At 45.9% G+C, this 19,948-nt stretch overlaps 1 protein-coding gene and 1 non-coding gene across 7 annotated transcripts in view; one reads left to right on the plus strand and one right to left on the minus strand.

Annotated features, from left to right (window-relative positions):
* The window catches only part of HHAT (hedgehog acyltransferase), a 352,855-nt gene that overhangs the window by 304,517 nt on the left and 28,390 nt on the right, over positions 1-19,948 (minus strand). For 5 of the 6 annotated variants that reach the window (XM_070768646.1, XM_070768650.1, XM_070768651.1 and 2 more), the window contains exon 3: positions 15,033-15,100. In XM_070768646.1, coding sequence (XP_070624747.1) covers positions 15,033-15,100 — 68 coding nt within the window. The other variant, XM_070768649.1, reaches the window with a different exon arrangement.
* Positions 2,419-2,536, plus strand: LOC139176579 (U5 spliceosomal RNA). The gene has a single exon (XR_011561036.1). It is a non-coding gene; the product is annotated as a U5 spliceosomal RNA (small nuclear RNA).

The raw sequence follows: 19,948 nt of genomic DNA on the forward strand, positions 1-19,948 counted from the left end.
ACACTCTCATAACTCGTATTTCAACATTGTCCAGGAAGTCCTAGCCAGCACAATAAGAAAATAAGAGTTACATAGATCGAAAAGGAAGACGTGAAAATATCCTGATTTGTAGATGTCATGATTGTTTATTTAGAAAAACTCAACAAGTGTGCCAAAAAGAAATAAAAAATAATAATAATTAGGACTAAATGAGTCCAGAAAAGTTAAGGACCAGTTACCATCTTACAGAATATAAAGTTATGATCTTATAGAATATAAGATCAACATGTTAATAACATCTTATGAAAAAACCAAAACGAACTTTTTGGCCAACTCAATAAAAGACAATTGTACATCTATATACTAGCAAAGAACATGTGGAAATTGAAATTTAAAATGTAAACCATTTATAAAAACTAAAAAATAGAAATACTTGGGTATAAATCTAACCCCCTAAAAATGCATAGAATTTAGATGCTAAAAACTACAAAATACTAATGAAGTAAATCTAAAAAAGATGTAAATAAATCTACAAATATACTGTGTCCACAGATTGGAAAATTCAATATAAGGAAGACATCAGTTTTCCAAATATATCTATAAGTTTAACAGAATTCTATCAAAATCCAAGCAAGATGTTTTGTAGATACAGAAAAGCTTATTCTTCTATTTCATATTTGGAAAGACAAAAAGGAACAAAATGAGCTAAAAAAATCTTTGAGAAAAAAGCATAAAGGTAAATTATATTATTTAAGACTTACCAGTAATTAAGGAAATGTGCTGTTAGTATAAAGACAGATACACAGATCAATGGAACAGAAATGAGAACCCAGAAATACAGCCATACAAATGTGGCCAATTGATTTATGACACAGGTCCAAAAGAACTCAATAGAGGAATTTGTCTTTTCAATAAAAGGTACAGTAGCAACTGGACAGAAATCTCTACCTAAATTAATATAATAATTAATCCAAGAGGGATCACAGATTTCAAGGATTTAAAGATTGAGATTTAAAGGTAAAATGCAAAACTAGGAAACTTTTGAGAAAAAAAGAGAAAATCTTTGGGTCATACAACTAGGCCAAGAACACTTAGACATGCCACCAGAAGCATAGTCTGCAAGAGAAAAAAAAAGATAAATTGGACATCTGTGAAAGACCTACTAAGAGAATAAAAAAATCAAAGTAATGACTGAGAAATTATATTTGCAAGCCATTCATCTGACAAAGGACTAGTATTTAGACTACATAGAGAACTCTGAACTGAACAGTAAAAATAAAGCAAACAAATCCAAGTTAAAATTGGCAAAAGATATGCATAGAATTTCACCAAAGAGGATATAGAGATGACAAATAAGCACATGAAAATATGTTCAACCTCTTTTAACCATTAGGGAAATGCAAATTAAAACCATGACGACATATCACTACATACCTATCAGGATAACTGAAATTTAAATTGTTAATAATGCCAGGTACTGGCAAATATGCAGAGAAACTAAGTATCTCATACATTTTTTTGGTGGGAATATAACATGGCAGAGCCATTTGGAAAAAAGTTTGTACAGTTTTCTTATAAAATCAAACATAAACTTATCATACAATCCAGCTATCAAATACCTGGGTATTTATCCCTGAGAAAATACAACTTAAGTCCACAGAAAGACCTGTACACAAATATTCACATCAGGTTTATAATAGTCAAAAGCTGGAAACAAACAAAATATGCTGCAAGGATCAAATGGTTAAACAAACTGCAGTCCACCCCTTTTCTGCAAAGAAAAGCAACAAACTCTTGACACACAAGAAGTATGAATCTCAAGGACATTAAACAGGGGGGCGGGGGGCAGGAAGAGAGCCAGTCGCAAAAGGTGACATACCGTATGATTCTCTTTATAGAACATTCTCAAAAGACAAAATCATGGGATGGAAAACAAAACAGTGGCTTCCATGGGTTAAGGCTAGGGAGAACAGGATGGGTATGACTAGAAAGAGGCAACAAGGGAGTTCTTCCTGGTTCTATATTTTAACTGTGCTTGTGGTTAGCGAAAGAAAAAGAAGCACATTCGAAGTCACAATACACAATTTAGAAAATCTGCGGTTTCCGTGCTTGAACCACCACGAGGTTGAGAGCCCAGCCACGTGGACCTCTGCTTCGCCCCCTAGTGGCGGCTCCAGCGGTACAGCTATGAAGATGAAGGTGCTGCAGGGAAGTGGATGACTCCGACTTCTCATTTGCATACCCATCGTACCCTGCAGAGTACAATCTTTTCAGGCTTAAAATAATATATTTTTTCAGCTCAACATTTCTAACTATGAGAAGTTTGCTTACACAATTCCTTGTTTAAACTTTAGGCAGGAAGTAACCCTTGGATACAGAACCACCATCAGTGAAGTAGGAGTTGCAGTTACTGGGAGGTGCACGCTCCCCGCTATCAGCATTCTCTGGTTTCTCTTCATATTGCTTCAATCTTTCGGCTTTTACTAAAGATTTCCGTGTAGAGAAACAACCTTGAGTTGTCAAAACTAATTTTTGGAGGCTTTGCTTCGGCAAAGCTGATCTTTGACGGTACAAAAAAAAGACTTACTTTTGTAAACACAGCATTGTGATTTGGGTTTTTCAATATTGTATTGTAGTCAGTGTAGCTGGAGATTTTCTGGTGGTTCAGACGGTGAAATGTCTATCTACAATGCAGGAAAGACCCGGGTTCAATTCTCGGGGCACAGGGGCAGAAAGATTCCCCCAAAGAAGGAAATAACAATCTAACCGGGCCAGAAAAATACTCTAGAGAAGGATAGGTGGCCGAGTATATAAATAGCTAAGCACTTCTCGGTGAGTGAACTCCGGGGTTTGGTGATGGACATGGAGGCCGGGCGTGCTGCAATTCATGGGGTTGCAAAAAGTCGGACAGGACTGAGCAACTGAACTAATCATTTTTAAGTGTGAACTTTACTAGGTAAGGCTCCGTTGGGTTTTTTTTTGTTTGGCAGAAGTGAAGTAAAGTCGTTCAGTCGTGTCTGACACTTGGCAACCCCATGATCCAGGCTCCTCAGTCCGTGGGATATTCCAGGCAAGAGTACTGGTTCAGTTCAGTTTAGTCACTCAGTCGTGTCCAACTCTGCGACCCCATGAATCGCAGAGTACTGGAATGGGTTGCTATTTTCTTCTCCAGAGGATCTTCCCAACCCAGGGATCAAACCCGGGTCTCCCGCAGTGGCAGATGCTTTACCATCTGAGCCACCAGGGAAGTCCTGTAAAAATATCTGTAAAACTAAAAATATCACAGGTTTAAGTCACGTAAGTTATACCAGGTAAAGTCTGGACTTGCCAGTTATTGGTGACTCCTATCAGACACACTAAAACTTCTCTACCCTATACAAAGTCAAGTGCAAGCACAGGGGGATATGGAGAGGTTAACATGGAAACTTACATTATCATATGTAAAATGTACAGCCAAGGGGTATTGGCTGTATGACTCAGGGAACTTCTACCCAGGGGGTTTTATAGGGGACATATGTATACCTATGGCTGATTTCATGTTGTTGCTTGGCAGAAACCAACACAAAGAGTCGGACACGACTGAGCAACTGAACACAATTCTATAAAGTGATTATCTTTCAATTAAAAATTGGCGGGGCGGGGCGGGGCCGGCTAGAATAGGAAAAAGGAGTTTAAAATGGCGGTGGCCAAAAGACAAAGAAAAAAAAGCCTAAGAAGATTCTGGCCCAGGAGAACCTCAGATGAAACAAACAGCCCTCCTGGCCAGACCAATTTACACAGGGTAGGCTCCGGGGGAGGAGACAAAACATATGAAAAGAGGAGCCAAGACTGAGCCTCTCCTTTTTTGAGGTTGGCCTGCCCTCACACCTCAAGGGTACTATGTTTTTTCCAATAAAACAGAGCTGTAACCAAGCTGTAACACTGGTCCGACATTTCAAATCTTAGCTGCAGTGAGACATGAGGGAGGAAATCATACACTCCCCACACCAGGGGTTTCAAGAGGGAGGGGATATATGTATACCTATGGCTGATTCATGTTGATGTTTGGCAGAAACCAACATAATTCTATAAAGCAATTATCTTTAAATTAAAAATGAAATTAATTTTAAAAAATAATTCTATATATATATATATATATACACACACACACACATACATACACACTCTCAGTGATGGCCCTGAGGACCCCTTCAAAGGCCCTGTATGAATCTACAAGTTGGAGAATTTCAGGGCACCTGACATCAAACAAATCGTTTCTCTGTCCATCATGTCACGGTGTTACAGGAAGAATAAGATCTGACTTCATGTGTTTACTTTAACCTTTACTTCCTGTTGCTTTTGTTTACTGAAAGCATCCTGTCTGTACAAAATGGTGTGCCTGTGCCTCCGGACCTTGCCCCTCTGCCTGAATGTTAAACCAAAGTGCCTTTCTTTTATTCAGGGCAACACCCTGGCCCTCTCTACACCTATGAAAGGCTGCAAGAAATAAGAAACACATTTCCTCCCCCAGGATGGCCATTCCGAGAGATTTACAGGATTAATGGCCTTTGTACTTCCTCACCTCCTCCAGCGGCTGATAAGATGGTTACTTGGAGACCTTAGGCTGCCCTCTTCTCAGTCTGCCAGCTTTCTGAATAAAGTTGTATTCCTTGCCTCAACACCTCATCTGATTTATTGGCCTGTCGTGTTGCAAGCAAAGCGAGCTTCAGCTCAGTTCAGTAGCTCAGTTGTGTCCAACTCTTTGCAACCCCATGGAAGGCAGCACACCAGGCCTCTCTGTTCATCACTAACTCCCAGAGTTTACCCAAACTCATGCCCATTGAGTCGGTGATGCCATCCAACCATCTCATCCTCTGTTGAGCTTAGACTCAGTAAAAATATCCGTGGAAGTAACACTCCATGCGTGGTAGTGGCTCCTAAAGGAAAAGGAGCCCCTAAAAAGACTTCATTGGGCCCATGAGACGGACAGGTATGAACCGGTTTCCACTGCCTGCCTAACAAATGTCTACACGTGTGACTGAATTTAGCCGGAGAACTGCCTTCTTGAAACCCAGGAGCAAAATTATGATGGAATAATCCTCACTTATCTTGAATTTTTCAGCAGCCACTGTGATCCTCAAAGTAGTTTCAGTCAGTTCCACACACAGAGATGCCACCCTTCACATCTCCCACAGGCCCATGATCTCACTGTTATCCTGAGGCTCGTTCTAATTTCTTTTTTAACAGACTTATCATCTGTCATGTCATGATTTTAAAGGGTAGTAACCTTCTTAAGAATGGTGACAGGTACCACTTTTAGGGGATATACTGGGAGAAAGAAGTGTTTCCACTTCTCCCCACTCCCCCACATCTCTCCCCAGATTTCAGCTCCAAGCCACGCTGAACTCTGCTTCTCCTACCCTCAGAATCCCATCTGTTGGAATACTTACATAGGATGTGTTATGTAAACAACCTCACCTACCCCAAGGGACTATTCTTAAAGATGAGTTAGTTCAGTCACTCAGTTGTGTGATTCTTTGTGACCCCATGGACTGCAGCATGCCAGGCCTCCCTGTCCATCACCAACTCCCAGAGTTTACTCAAACTCACATCCATCGAGTCGGTGGTGCCATCCAACCATCTCATCCTCTGTCGTCCCCTTCTCCTCCTGCCTTCAATCTTTTCCAGCATCAGGGTCTTTTCCAATGAGTCAGTTCACATCTAGTAGCCAAAGTATTGGAGCTTTAGATTTAGCATCAGTCCTTCCAATGAATATTCAGGACTGATTTCCTTTAGGATGGACTGGTTGGATCTCCTTGCAGTTCAAGGGACTCTCAAGAATCTTCTCCAACACCACAGTTCAAAAGCATCAGTTTTTCAGCACTCAGCTTTCTTTATAGTCCAACTCTTACATCCATACATGACTACTGGAAAAACCACAGCCTTGACTAGACGGACCTTTGTCAGCAAAGTAATGTCTCTGCTTTTTAATATGCTATCTAGGTTGCTCATAGCTTTTCTTCCAAGGAGCAAGCATCTTTTAATTTCATGGCTGCAGTCACCATCTACAGTGATTCTGGAACCCAAGAAAATAAAGGCTGTCCCTGTTTCCATTGTTTCCCCATCTATTTGCCATGAAGTGATGGGACCAGATGCCATGAGCTTCGTTTTTAGCATACTGAATTTTAAGCCAGCTTTTTCACTCTCCTCTTTTTACTTTCATCAAGAGGCCCTTTAGTTCCTCTTTGCTTTCATCCATAAGGGTGGTGTCATCTGCATATCTGAGGTTATTGATGTTTCTCCCAGCAATCTTGATTCCAGCTTGTGCTTCATCCAGCCTGGCATTTCTCATGATGTACTTTGCATATAAGTTAAATAAGCAGGGTGACAATATATAACCTTGACGCTCCTTTCTCGATTTGGAACTAGTCCGTTGTTCCATGTCAGGTTCTAGCTGTTGCTTCTTGACCAGTATACAGATTTCTCAGGAGGCATTTGGCATCATCTTTTAGGATTTGAAAAACAACACCCAGTTCTTAAAGCTAACAGTGCCCAAATGCAGAATCCACATTCCACAAAGTCTGAGCTAGCATCTGAATGGTCCCAGTCAGAAATTCAGTTCCAGACATGGCCACAATTCAAACAATTTCAATACTGGTATCTAAAGCTGCATGTGAGAGTTTACTAGCTCACCCTCCTCCTAACACTCCCGTGCTTCTCTGTCACTTCACTTTGAAGTTCTGTCCCTCCATCAGACTAGCAGGGTGTCTGCTCCAGCCCACAGAGTAGAACTGCCAAAGCTCAGATGAATCCTTCCTACAAGGTACTTGTTGGAGAACCTTAAGACAGAGAACAGGTTCAGTGGCAGATTTTTTACCTGCCACTAAATAAATGTTTGCACACGTGGCAGAATTCAGATCTGGACTCTTTCCTTCCGATGTATCATTTGGCAGCGAGCCTGTAGGAGCGGAAGAGATTTTAATTCACCCACCTCCAATTACCAGGAGCTACAAAGAGTCAAACCAAAGAACGTGACAGACTCGGGTTGAGACACACACGATCCTTCTGTTCAAGGTTCAGGTCAGATCCACCTCCTCCAGGAAACCCTCCCAGCCATTCCAAGGTTAGAAATTCTCCCAGAAACTTTTGGCTATACCAACCAGTACACTTCCCAGGTGGCGCCAGTGGTACAGAACCCATATGCCAATGCAGGAGACGTAAGAGACACAGGTTCAACCCCTAGGTCAGGAAGGTCCCCTGGAGAAGGGCAACCCACTCCAGTATCCTTGCCTGGAGAATCCCATGGACAGAGGAGGGTGGTGAGCTACGGTCCACAGGGTCGCAAACGGTCAGACACTAGTGAAGCGACTCAGCACACAGGAACATACCAAACGGAGACCCTCATACAAATGGAAACACTGTGGTAAAGTTACAGCAAGTGCTAATTTTCAGGCAGGACAGACAAATAGGGCCAGTCATCCTCACTGTGTGCACCTGCCGTCTCCGCAGCTTGCCTGACGCTGCTGCCCTTGGTTAAACAACCAGAACATCATCCTTACAAAAATAACACGGCAGCCTAGCATTCTTGGGTGGAGTATAAGCTTCCTGAGGAGAGGAACCATGCTTCTCACTTCCCTCAGCCCATAGAACCTACTGCAAAGCAGCTGCTTAGCAAAGAATTACTCGTAAACTGACTGGTTTGTGGTTGAGAAATTTCTCACCACTCCAAATCTGTATCACCACCTCAAGATGTTACTAAGAATTCATGGAGAACCTCTCTCTCTTTCTCTCTCTCTCTCTCTCTCACACACACACACACACACACACACACATCTGATCTTTTAGTTCTGCAGGGCTAAACCCTTGGTTCTAACTTCACCTTATCTTCTCCTGGCTCCTTCAAGAACCTTTGAATGAAATAAATCATATTTTCCATGAGCTAGAAGATATAAAAAAAGAGAGGAGGGCTGAGCAGGGAACTTAGCAGCTGAGCTAATACGCAAACCTGATGTTTCTCCGTCTGCACTGCAGACCCTATTTGTACACAAGGCAGAGCCCCCTTTCCTGTCCTCCCCAGGAAATTGCTGCTGCCTCACTTTTTCCCCCTCCTGGCTGCAAATCTCTGACACATCAAGGACATCCAGCAGCGGGTGGGGGTGAGACTAGACAAGAAATGATGCACTGGCAGGTTAAGGGCAGGAGCTCTTTGTGTTGACGAGGGGGAATCAAGCCCAACATGTGCTCGGGGCCCTTCCTCCCATCACTAGTCCATGGGCTTCTTCCCCCACCATTTGGAGACCCCTCAGCCCCCTCTCTCTCTTCCTGGGCTGGCACAGGACACAGGACTCTGCCTCTGCTGAGTAGCCCCTCTGTGAAAGGGCAAAGCTGCGTAAAATCCAATTTTATGATACTAAGGACAGGCTGAAAATTCACACACACAGCCAAACCACTTATTAATCTGTCCCCATCAGATGGAGGGAGGCAGAGATATAACCAGCACACCAGAATTGTCTTTGAGGAGCTACAGCTTAAGGAAAAATGAGGGAAGGCCTACATTGTCTAAACCTGCCAGATGTTAGACACATGGAACCTGGCAAGCATTGCCAAGGGACCAGTGTTCCTTCACACCAAGTCTCCAACCAGCCAGACATGTCCACCTTCCAACAGCCACTCCTGAATACCTACTCTGTGTCAGGCAGAGATGAAAGATCCTCTTTTGTCTAAAAGAAGTAACTCCTGGGACTTCCCTGGTGGTCCAGCGGCTAAGACTCTGCACTCCCAGTGCAGGCGGCCTGCGTTCAATCCCTCACCAGGGAGCTGGATCCCGCAAGGGTTCACATGCGGCAACTACAGACCCACATGCCCCGCAACGAAGACCCGGTGCAGTCACATAAATAAATATGTAACACCGGCTCAGGAAGGAGTTGTAGGAATGGAGCTCGTGGGAGGGAGAAACCCACGCCAGCAGGGGGATGAGCCAGGAAGCAGCATCAGGAAAGGTTCCACGAGGGCTGCTCCTCGAGCAGGAGGGAGGCGCCCACCAGTCTGCATGAAGATCACAGGGAGGAACATCAAGATGTCCCTGGGGAATGTCAGATGATCCTGTTACTTGGAAGCTCAGAGGGACCACACAGGAGCTGAGGCTGCTGGAACAAGGCCGGACCAGTGGACAAATGGAAAGGGGCTGAATGTCAGCCTTGGAGCATGGGCTTGACATGGTAAGAAATGGGGAGCCATGCGTGGGTTCTGAGCAACATTGGGGCTAGTGGTAAAGACCCCGCCTGCCAATACAGGAGATTTAAGAGTGGCAGGTTCGATCCCTGGATCAGGAAGATCCCCCTGGAGGAAGGTATGGCTACCCACTCCAGTATTCTTGCCTGAAGAATCCCATGGACAGAGGAGCCTGGAGGGTTAAGACCACAGGGTCGTAAAGAGTCAGACATGACTGAAGCAGCTTAGCACACATGCCTGAGATCTACATTCCAGAATGTTAACTCCAGGAATATGCAAACTCTGAGTGGGATAGATCAGGAGAGACAGGCAAGGCAGGGAACGCACAAGGCTCCTGAGAGAGGCCTCAGAAGAAACACCAATGCCCTCGTCCCCTTTAGTAACCATCCTCTGCTTCTGAATACAGTCCAGACTCCACATGTGGGACCCGATGGCCTTTATGCTCCAGCCTCTATCTTGTATCATCTCTTCCTCTCACACGTGACCTCCCAGCCAGGCTGATTGACTCTCTGAAATCCAGTCTGTATGCCTGCTATTCCCTTCTTTCCCATCTTTCCCCAATACCTCACCTCTGATCCCTGTGCGTTTGGGTGGCAGGCAGCTTCTGTTTCTCCATGCCCGGCGGGTGGTTACATCACTTACCTCACTGCCTCAGCATCACTGCCCCCCAAATTTAAGGCCCAGTGAGGACAGAGACAGAGCCTGGAAGGTCACAGCCTCCCAGTACCCAGCCTGGAAGCCTCTTACACAGTAGCCACTCAAGGAATATTTGTTAAATGATTCAGCACAGAGCTTTCTGGGGTTTTTTTGTTTTTTTTTGTTTTTGGTATCAAAATATAATTTATAAGTAACTGAATATTAAAATTTTGATGGATAAAACTTGAGTAGCTAAAAACTGTATCTTTACTTCAGAAACAACCTTTTCTCTCTTAACATTCAAAGACATTAGTGGTCAAGCTTCCTTCTCTGATTTGTCTTTTATTTCTAACCTTCTGGCAGGCACTGAAAATTCCTCTGATTCTACTTCTGAAAGAACTGACTTACAAGAGGGCCCCAGTTTCAGAACTGTCAGGAAGAGTGTCCTCGGGAAAGAAATAAGTAATTGATTACATGCAAGAATTGTAATTGATTACATGCAAAATTCTTCATAATATATCAGGCTTTGGAGAGCTCCTTTCAGTAGCAACCAACTCCTTCTAGACTGAAATGTTCCTCTGTAGAACATTATCTCCTTGCCAGAGAGGGGGAAATCAACAAATCCTAGCTCTAAAGCAAGGGTGTCATCAACCATGGAAGGACAAAATGATGACCACAGCACGGACTGGGGTCCATTCTGTACCAAGCACATACATGCTGGATGGGGTTTATATATATATATATATTTCATTTGGCTGTTAGGTCTTAGTTGTAGCACTCAGGATATTTGATCTTCACTGTGGCATGTGGAATCTAGTTCCCCAACCAGGGATTGAACCTGGGCCCCCTACATTGACAGCAGAGTCTTAGAGCCCACCAGGGAAGTCCCCATGCTGGGTGTTTTATATCCATTATCTTTCTCTACAACAAGACCTCCCATGCCCATATTCCAAAAAAGAAAACTAAGGCTCAAATGGGGTAAATGATTTTCCAAAATGGAGCAAACTGCAGTTTAGACTCAAGTCCATCCAACCCCAAACCTGTGCTCTTTCCATTATGCCAACTATCTTGAATCAGAAATAAATATAAAGGGGAAAAAATTCACGACAACACAGTCCAACACAGAGCTTCATTCACGAATGATCAGTTGATTCAGAGCCTACTATCTGGAGATATCAAGCAAGAAACACAGCCACTAAAACGTCTTCTTTACATTCTTCGGCCATCGAGCAAGAATGTTAGGTGTGGGGGGGGTGGCGGTGGCGGCGAGAAAGGAACCAGCAAACACCAAGACAGATGGCCAGAACTGGAAAGGCGTTGAGCTCAACTCCTCTCTGACCACACACAGGCTCCTGCGTACGACCGCTCCAGGAAGCCACTGGAGCCCGTGCAGGCAGGCACTGCCAAGCCTGGAAGGAGAGACGTCACAAAACAGGAGGCACACACCACAGCATATGGAATCTCAACAGTCCTTGAGAGCTGCAGCCACTGCCCCTGGCCTCTTGGCGAAAGCAAGCAGCTTTACTCTGATGGAATAAACCCAGTGGTATTCCTGGTTTGGGCTACAATCAATCCTCCAGACTCCACCATTAAGCAACAACTGGGGGGACTGTGGTCAGGCCCAACACCATTTCACTGTCCCAAAGCTCCACTTTGAGTCACCATCACCCTAACACACTCATCCCCTTTCCAACCACAGTTCTTCCTCTGGAAGAACGTCTTCGCTACTGGGGACCTTGCCAAGCCCACCAGTTCTGAGGCACTCAGCTGAAGGTCGCCCTCCTCTCCCAGAAGCGGGGGGCGGCGGGGGGCCGCCTGTGCCCGCAGGGGTGCCCCCCTGTTCTGACTGTCAACACTGTCCCACCTAGCGTTTACCTACGCGTCTGTCTAGGTGCCCTCAGGACTGATGCATTTTACTCCAAGGGTGCATTCTGGCACGGTGTTCCTCACTCATTCCTTCAGTTAAATTCAGTAAAATACTCACCAACTCTGTTCCAGGTACTGAAGATACAGGACTAATTAAATCCCAGCCCTGCCCTGTGGGACTCACAGTCTGGCAGAGGATAGATAATACAAGACAAAAGTTGTACAAATATACTTATCATAATAGTGCACAAGATGCGATCCAAGGCATTAGTACACATCACCCTGCTCATTTCCTTCATATCATTTAGCTCAATCTGTGGCTGTCATGTTATTTCTTTACTTACGGTCGGTCTGTCCCCAGTAGGAGACCCTGGGACCGGAGCCTTGTCTGTCTAGCTCACTGCTGTGTCCCCAGCACTCTGTATGGGCTTGTGCACAGAAACACATTCATTAAAAGCAGCATTTGTGGAAGGTGATACAAACTGAGGCAGAGAAGTGCCAGGAACTATGAGCATGAAGCCCAGTTTAGAGGTCCAGGTAAAAATTCCAGGACAGGAGACACCGGAGCTCAGATGTGAAGCAAGAGTGCGGACCTGAAAGGGAAGAGGTGAGGCCCAAGCCAGAGGAGGAAGCAGGAGGAGAAAAGGGAAGAAAGGGCCGAATCAGCATGACAGAGCCCTTCACTGTTACCGCGGCTGGCTGTTCGCAAACAAAGGCAGTTTTGTCCTTAGGGGACATGTGGCAATGCCTGAAGCCACTAGCAACTGTCATGACTTGGAGCAGCAGGGACTCTGGGCATCCAGAATCCAGGGATGCGGCTCAACACCCTACAAGTTACAGAACAGCTCCCCAGCGCCTGCCCTGACCACCACCTACAACAGTGGATGCCAGCAGTGCTGAGGTCTGGCGATACTTAAAGGACATGAAAACTCCCAAAGTTCACCATTTCTACTCACACCTACTACTGTCTTTTTATTAGAATTTGGATCAGAATAGCATTTGCTTGTCCCCTCCCATAACCTCCAAAGGAAATACTCAGAGCCAAGTGGGCCTTTATTTTAGCTGAAATGAGACTTTTAGCAGACACCAGTGGACCTCCTATTGCTACATATGACCCCGGGTCTATTTCATGGTCTTCACCAAGCACATGGAATCAATTTCCTTTGTCTGTTGGCGACCCACCCTGACTCATCACTTTCCCTCTACATTCTAGGACCCCAAACTACCCACCCCCTATGCAGGGTAATGAGACACAGAAATACGAGGCTAAGAGGGGCTCAACAGCATCAAATGAACGGACAGACGGATGGCCAGCCGGACAGAGACCTTTCAGAATAGAACTTTGGAACCTTGGAACTTTTTAGGTTCATTGAAAAGCTAGAACTCCAATACTTTGGCCACCTGGTGCAAAGAACCGACTCATTGGAAAAGACCCTGATGCTGGAAAAGATTGAGGGCAGGAGGAGAAGGGAACAATAGAGGATGAGACGGTTGGATGGCATCACCAACTTGATGGACACGAGTTTGAGCAAGCTCCGGGAGTTGGCAATGGACAGGGAGGCCTGGCATGCCGCGGTCCATGGGGTCACAGAGAGTCGGACTCGACTGAGCGGCTGGACTGAACTTGAAGCTTTTCTCTGTGCCTTGCGCACATTTCCCCAAAGGCAGAGTCGGTCTGAACACTGACACCCACTGACCATGCCCATCACAGGGGCCTGTCACAAAGAATCCACGAAGAGGTCACCCAGGACTCTAAAGCCTGGGCAGGAAGTCAAGCAGCTGAATGTGACGGAGTGGTGGGAGTGGCGGGAGCTGGGAAGTCAGTGCAGACAAGGGCCCTTTGTCCAGGGATACCAACAGCGACACCCAGGGGGGCTGAGCATGCAACAGTGAAATCCGTGGGGCCTGATCCTCCTTCAGCTTCTCATAGGAAAAGTCTCTTAGTCTAAAATGAGTTTACTTATTTGTGCCCCCGGCAAACAATTTGTTATTATCTGAAATGTCTGAATGATGACTCTAAAATTTAAGGAAGAAAAAAATGTCACCATTTTTTTCTGTTGCAAGAAACCCAAAAGCAGCATATTTCTAAAGAGTGGATTCAAGATGCTCACGAGGACTAGCTCCCACTGTAACCGGAGCAGGACCCTGTGGGGCCTTCCCAGGACAGACCCCTCCCTGCATCCCACGTCCTCCACCTGCCTCTTGTATGTAGGAAAGCTTTAGCCAGAGAATAAGTCTAATCAAAGACGTGAGAAAAATGCAAAAAAAAAACAAAGGAAAGTCAAACAAAGCAAAACAATCATAGTTTACCCACTAGGCAAAGTCAAGGACCTCCTGTTTCTTCACAAAGTCTATAGATAGTCTGAGCCGTATCTTTCTAGCTGTTTTGCAGATACTGAAACCCCCACCGGGTGGAAGAAGGTAACTGCGTGCTGCCCGCAAGCACAGAGACCCCAGACCAGCTGGAACCAGAAGATTGATGATGTTGACTCTTGCTTGCCTCGCCACCAGCAGAAGCGCTACCTGTCACCTCTAGGAAAGCAACGGCAGCTACCCTGCCTGCTGTCTAAGCAGGCACAGTGAGCTGCAGAGGAGGGGAAGTGAGCCAGCCCACTGCTGCCATGAAACCAGGGGCCAGAGGGGTGGGCGATGCCCAGCACGCCCTGCAGGATAGCCAGGGCCACTAGAGGCGGGAAGGAAGCAGGTCTGTAGTTGCCCACAGTTGGCACAGGGAGTGTGCAGGCCCCTACACGCGAACAAGTTCCATTCCGAGAGTGTGCACATGAATACAATTTGTTCACAAGCCCAACAAAGCTAGCCTGGGCACTAACACACAACTGGCTATACACTACTGCATTATAATAGGTTTATAATACTTTTCACACAAATAATATATTAAAAAACAAACACAAATAGAGAAAACATTTTTTTAATCTTACAGGATTCTTACAGACATGTGCACTAACTTGCGTGATTGGACATGCCAACACAAGCTGGCATCTTCAAAGTTTGCAGCTTGAAGGGTCATATGTAGGGGACTTACTGTATGCCTAGATCAGAAAGGAACTTTCTGATCTTTACAAAAGGGAAATTTGCACAAACTGCTAAGGTTACTGATCCACATGTCTAGTATTCTGGGAGAACATGAGACAACATAAAGACAGAGCGTGCGGAATGCCCACACTCCACATGGTGTGCTCATACCTTTTTCAACAAGAAAGGTATTTAATTTCCAGTCGCTGCTGAGTACCATGCCTGGGCCAGCACCAAATACAAAAGTGATGCAGAATATTGAGATCAGGTTTGAAAACAAAAGGTTTTATCACTGATCCACTTTGTACCTTCTTTAATCCTCTGAATAAAGTGCCAGTCTCCAGGTCAAATTCTCGGTCCAGTTCCTCTTCATGTTCTGACAAGAAAAACAGGGTCTGTTAGTCAACAAATCTAAATAAAACTGGGTTGGTTTATTAGGAGAAGCACTAAAAGAAACTGGCATACAGCCTGGAAAAGCTGCCTCTGGACTGAGCTACAGGCATGGAGACGTGTCACACTCCTTCATTTCTGTGACCTCGGTTCCTGGAAAAACGAGGGGCTGATGGCAACGGCCCTTTAACTTGCCGTAAGGGTCACAAAAGGAGAGGGATCGAGAGTGGAAGTTCCCGGTACAGGGGACCACAGGAGGGAGGAGAGCAAACGCCTCACTTGCACAAATGGTGGAAAAAAGGTTTTGAACAGACCGCGGCACAAAATGATGGTGATCACAGCCTCGCATAATGCTAACAAGATCACTGATGGAATTATATGATGGTAACACATATCGGACACGACTGAAGTGACTTAGCAGCAGCAATACATATGCTTATAAGTGAACAATACAATTTGTTTAAAACAAAAAATATTTTAAAACTTTCATTCAAATAACGTTTAAAAATGAACAATAACCAGGTACAGTGTGAAATAGTAGGAAGGAAGCAGAACATGACCGGCATGGCTATTGCCCTCCTGGGACTTACCGTATCCTGGGTAAGAGAGACAAACAAGTAGTAAGAAATTACAGTGACGCTGATGAATGCCATGACATGGGAGGTAAGGGTATTCAGCTGCGGGGCTGGATGTGGGGTGTCTAAGTGACTGATCTCTCTGGGTGTCTATGTGGGCTTCCCTGGTGGCTCAGATGGTAAAGGGTCTGCCTGCAGGGCAGAAGACCTGGGTTCGACCCCTGGGTTGAAAGATCCCCTTGGAGAAGGGAATGGTAACCCACTCCAGTACTCTTCACTGAAGAATCCCAGGGACAGAGGAGCCTGGTGGGCTACAATCCATGGGTCACAGAATCAGACACGACTGAGCAACTACCACACACACACACACACACACACACACGTGATATCTAATAGGCAGCTGGATGGGCATGGAGGAGCTCAAAAGAGTGCCTCAGCTGGAGGGAAAGACTTAGAAAAGTCCTCGGTATAAGGGCAGTGATGAAGCCTCCAGAGATGGCTGAGATCGACCAAAATGGCACAGACTACACAGACAAGAAAAAAGAAAAATCCAGTTCTTATCAGACCAACAAACAAAAAACACAGACGAGCACAAGGGAGAACCAAGAAAGATCAAGGGAAACCTGACTTCCCTGAAATGATGATTGTTTAGGAGTAGGGTCAAAGGGCAGATGTGCACACACACTCGAAGCGAACAGCAGCTCCAGCCTCCAACGGCAGGCAACACTGCCTCCAGGGAGACAGAAAAGGGAGGCGCACGAGCACTGGGCCCAGGGACCCACAGGCCCCGCCTCTAGGACAACTCACACTGAATTCCGCGAGGTGCGGGAGGTGGCGTGGCAGTGTGTGGTTACCCCGGTCCTTTCTGTTACAGTTGCACACGTGCCACACTGGGTACATATATGTGTGTGGTGGTGTACACAGACTCAAGTCCCAAGAAAACCCAGATCCGCCAGCAAGCTGCGACAACCCAATACAGCAGCAGATCCCTCTGAACGCTATCAATAAGAAGGAGGAAAGCCCCTCTGCTTTCTTGTCTCTTCTCGTTTGGTTTCACTTTCCTACAAAGTGCAACCTCCAGAAACATCAGAATTACGCAGAATTGAAACAAAGCGAAAAACTGGAGTTCTTATCTCCTAAGGGTACATTCACTGACTCGATGGACGTGAGTCTGGGTGAACTCTGGGAGTTGGTGATGGACAGGGAGGCCTGGCGTGCTGTGATTCATGGGGTCGCAAAGAGTCGGGCACGACTGAGCGACTGAACTGAACTGAACTGAAGGGTACATTCCAAAGCCTTGAAGTGTCCGTGCAAAGCACCAGACGCCCCCCGGTTAGGACACATCGCCCTCTAGTGGGGAAAAAAGGAATCGTATGCGGACAGGACAATCAAGATGAAACCCTGTCCTGCCACTGTCCAACTGAAATACTACGTGAGACATATTTATAATTTTAACGTTTTTAGTAACCACACCGTAAAAAGAAAAAAAAAGACAAAAATTTAAGGTGAAATTAATTTCAATATATCTTATTTATCCCAATATATCCAAACATTATTTCAACATGGAATCAACGCTAAACAATTACACATATTCCTTTTTCTTCCTAATTCTTCAAAACTCCATGGACACATTATCCTTAAAGCACATCTCAATCTGAAGCAGCCACATCCCAGGAGCTCTCCTGTGGCTAGGCCACGACAGTATCGTCCTAGACCAAAATCCTCAGCTTTTGGAGAATTCCTACCAGTCACTGAAGGAAATGAGACTCAAAATAGCCTGGAGTTAAAACTCCCCTCCGGGTCCTCCCCACCATTCTATGAAAAACAAAGAACTCTCTCACCCGAAGAAAAAAATGGACATTAAGGTTGATTACGCCCAGCTCCCAGCCGGTCCAGCCTCTGGCCCATCTCCAGAATTCCTTGCCCCAGCCGTTTAAGAGATAACTACTCCAAACCACCTTGGAGAAGAACAGGCCCCCTTAAGACAGCAGAGTTCCTCATATATGCCTATATATACTCACTCTTTTCTTGGGTTAGTGCAGCAGCTCTAATACTGATTAGTATTCACAAATCTGACTGCTGCCCCTTCTCGCCTCATTAAAGGTGATCAGTTCCTACAAAGTACTGGTCTAGTTCTTTTTCTGAACCTCTCCTTCTCTAACTCCCTTACCCTATAGTCACCCTTGTCTGATTTCTCAACAGAAACAAACACTGTATGACATACCTTACAACGTAAATCCATCCGTGATACTTTGGTGATCACTGTCTCCAGACTGTCTTGATTCAGCTGAAATGCATTGCTATAGAATTCAGCTGACCTAGGAGGATGGAAGCTGACAAGCTGCAGCTGGAGCTCTTTCTGGAAAACAGTGATGGCCCTTAGAACTTCTCTGATTCTACCTTCTTGGGTGAGGGACCTCCACATCCTCACGCACTGGGCAAGTGATTTCATCGTAACTCACACACTCTTCAGGGCTTCCCTAGTGGCTCAGATGCTAAAGAATCTGCCTGCAATGTAGGCGACCTGGGTTCAATCCTTGGGTTGGGAAGATCTTCTGGAGGAGGGCACAGCAACCTGCTCCAGTATTCTTGCCTGGAGAATTCCATGGATAGAGGAGCCTGGCGGGTTACAGTCCATGGGGTCGCAAAGAGTCAGACACAACTGAGCAACTAACCCTTTCTCACACTTTTAAGCAAAAGTACACTGCAAACAGAAACCAGCTTTCTTTGGCTGAGCAATTTTTCTCCACACCACACAGGCCTGACTGTGAGCAGAGCCAGCCCTTTCTTCTAGACGCCCTGGTTCCATTTCCCAAAGTTCAGTGCTGTACAGAACTGCCTGAGAGCATAGAAATGAAGCAGTTTCGACAGATGAGCGCTCAATATTAAGTCTGCTGTTGATTCTCCCCCAGCCCTCCGCCACCAACCACCCCCAACAAAAGGATCCACGGAAGCCCCATTCCACCTGCTGAGAAGATCTGCATTTTAAGGGCCAGTGTAAACTGTTCACTTAAAGCCTCTAACTAAACTACCCCTTTTACCGTCAACTGGGTGATGGGAAATCAATTCTGGGGTGGGGCAGGGGTAATTAGAGACTGCACTCTCTAATTGTTGTAAAAGGCAGGGAAATACACACCCTCATCTGACACCAGCCACTGCTAGAGACTAGCACACCCGATTGTGGCTTATCTGTCCTTCAAACGCTTCTAGCATTTGAGGAATTCCAATCAGCTCCTAGGGATTCTTTCTTTCTCTAGGAAGCTGGTGGCTTTAGAAGACTGTGGTAGTGAATGAGAGTGGAGAGGGAGCAGAAAAGATGGGCTTCTAAAGATAAGAGAATTTAACAGTAAGCAGCTCTCAAATGTGCACACGGACGTGACCACAGGCAAGAGACGAAGTGCTGGTTTTCCCATGAGATGCTCCAAGGGCCTCCTCTCCTCTCTTCCAGTTCCCGCTCAGGGAACAAAACAAGTGGTTTAAAAATAGCCCAAGTAAACACGTATCATATATGTAAATAGAGTGCAAAGCAACACAGGACAAAAATGACCCTCAAACCTCCATTACAGACAGAGCAGCTCATCTACAGCTCCTGAGGAATTCTGGGGTCTATCCAGACAGGCACCAGGCACACCATTTGCATGGGAATCCGTAGGGCTTCCCGGAGAGGCAGAAGCCCCCGCCCGAGATGGAGACGCTCCAGCAAAGAGCAATGCATAAGCTATGTCCTTGTGTTTGATCCAACACGGAGCAACAGCTGAGGAAGCAGGGGGCCGGAGGAGTGAGACGCTGTGGAGTCTAACCCTGAGGGGTGCCTTCAAAAGCCCTCCAGCCCCGCCCTGTCCAGAATCACTGAGAGGTTTATCTCAGGCACTAAGAAAGCAGACTCTCTGCAGGCCCCCACGAGCCCCTCCCCACAGTATCAGCTTAGGAAGAAAACACTGGTGTAAGCCTGAGAGGAAGGAGTGGGCCAGGAGACCCAGAATCCAGGAGGAAGGCAGGGAGTCAGCGATCTGCTACGACCCTGGCCACGAGTAACATAGGAAAATGTTAGCTGCCCAGTCGTGTCCGACTCTTTGTGACCACCATGGACTGTAGCCCACCAGGCTCCTCTGTCCATGGGATTCTCCAGGCAAGAATATTGGAGTGGGTTGCCATGCAAGATCTTCAGAAGATCTTCCCAACCGAGGGATTGAACCTGGGTCTCCTGCATTGCAGGCAGATTCTTTTACCACTGAGCCACCAGGGAAGCCACATAGAAA

This window comes from Bos indicus, chromosome 16 (genome assembly GCF_029378745.1).
Source record: "Bos indicus isolate NIAB-ARS_2022 breed Sahiwal x Tharparkar chromosome 16, NIAB-ARS_B.indTharparkar_mat_pri_1.0, whole genome shotgun sequence".
Taxonomy (NCBI): domain Eukaryota; kingdom Metazoa; phylum Chordata; class Mammalia; order Artiodactyla; family Bovidae; genus Bos; species Bos indicus.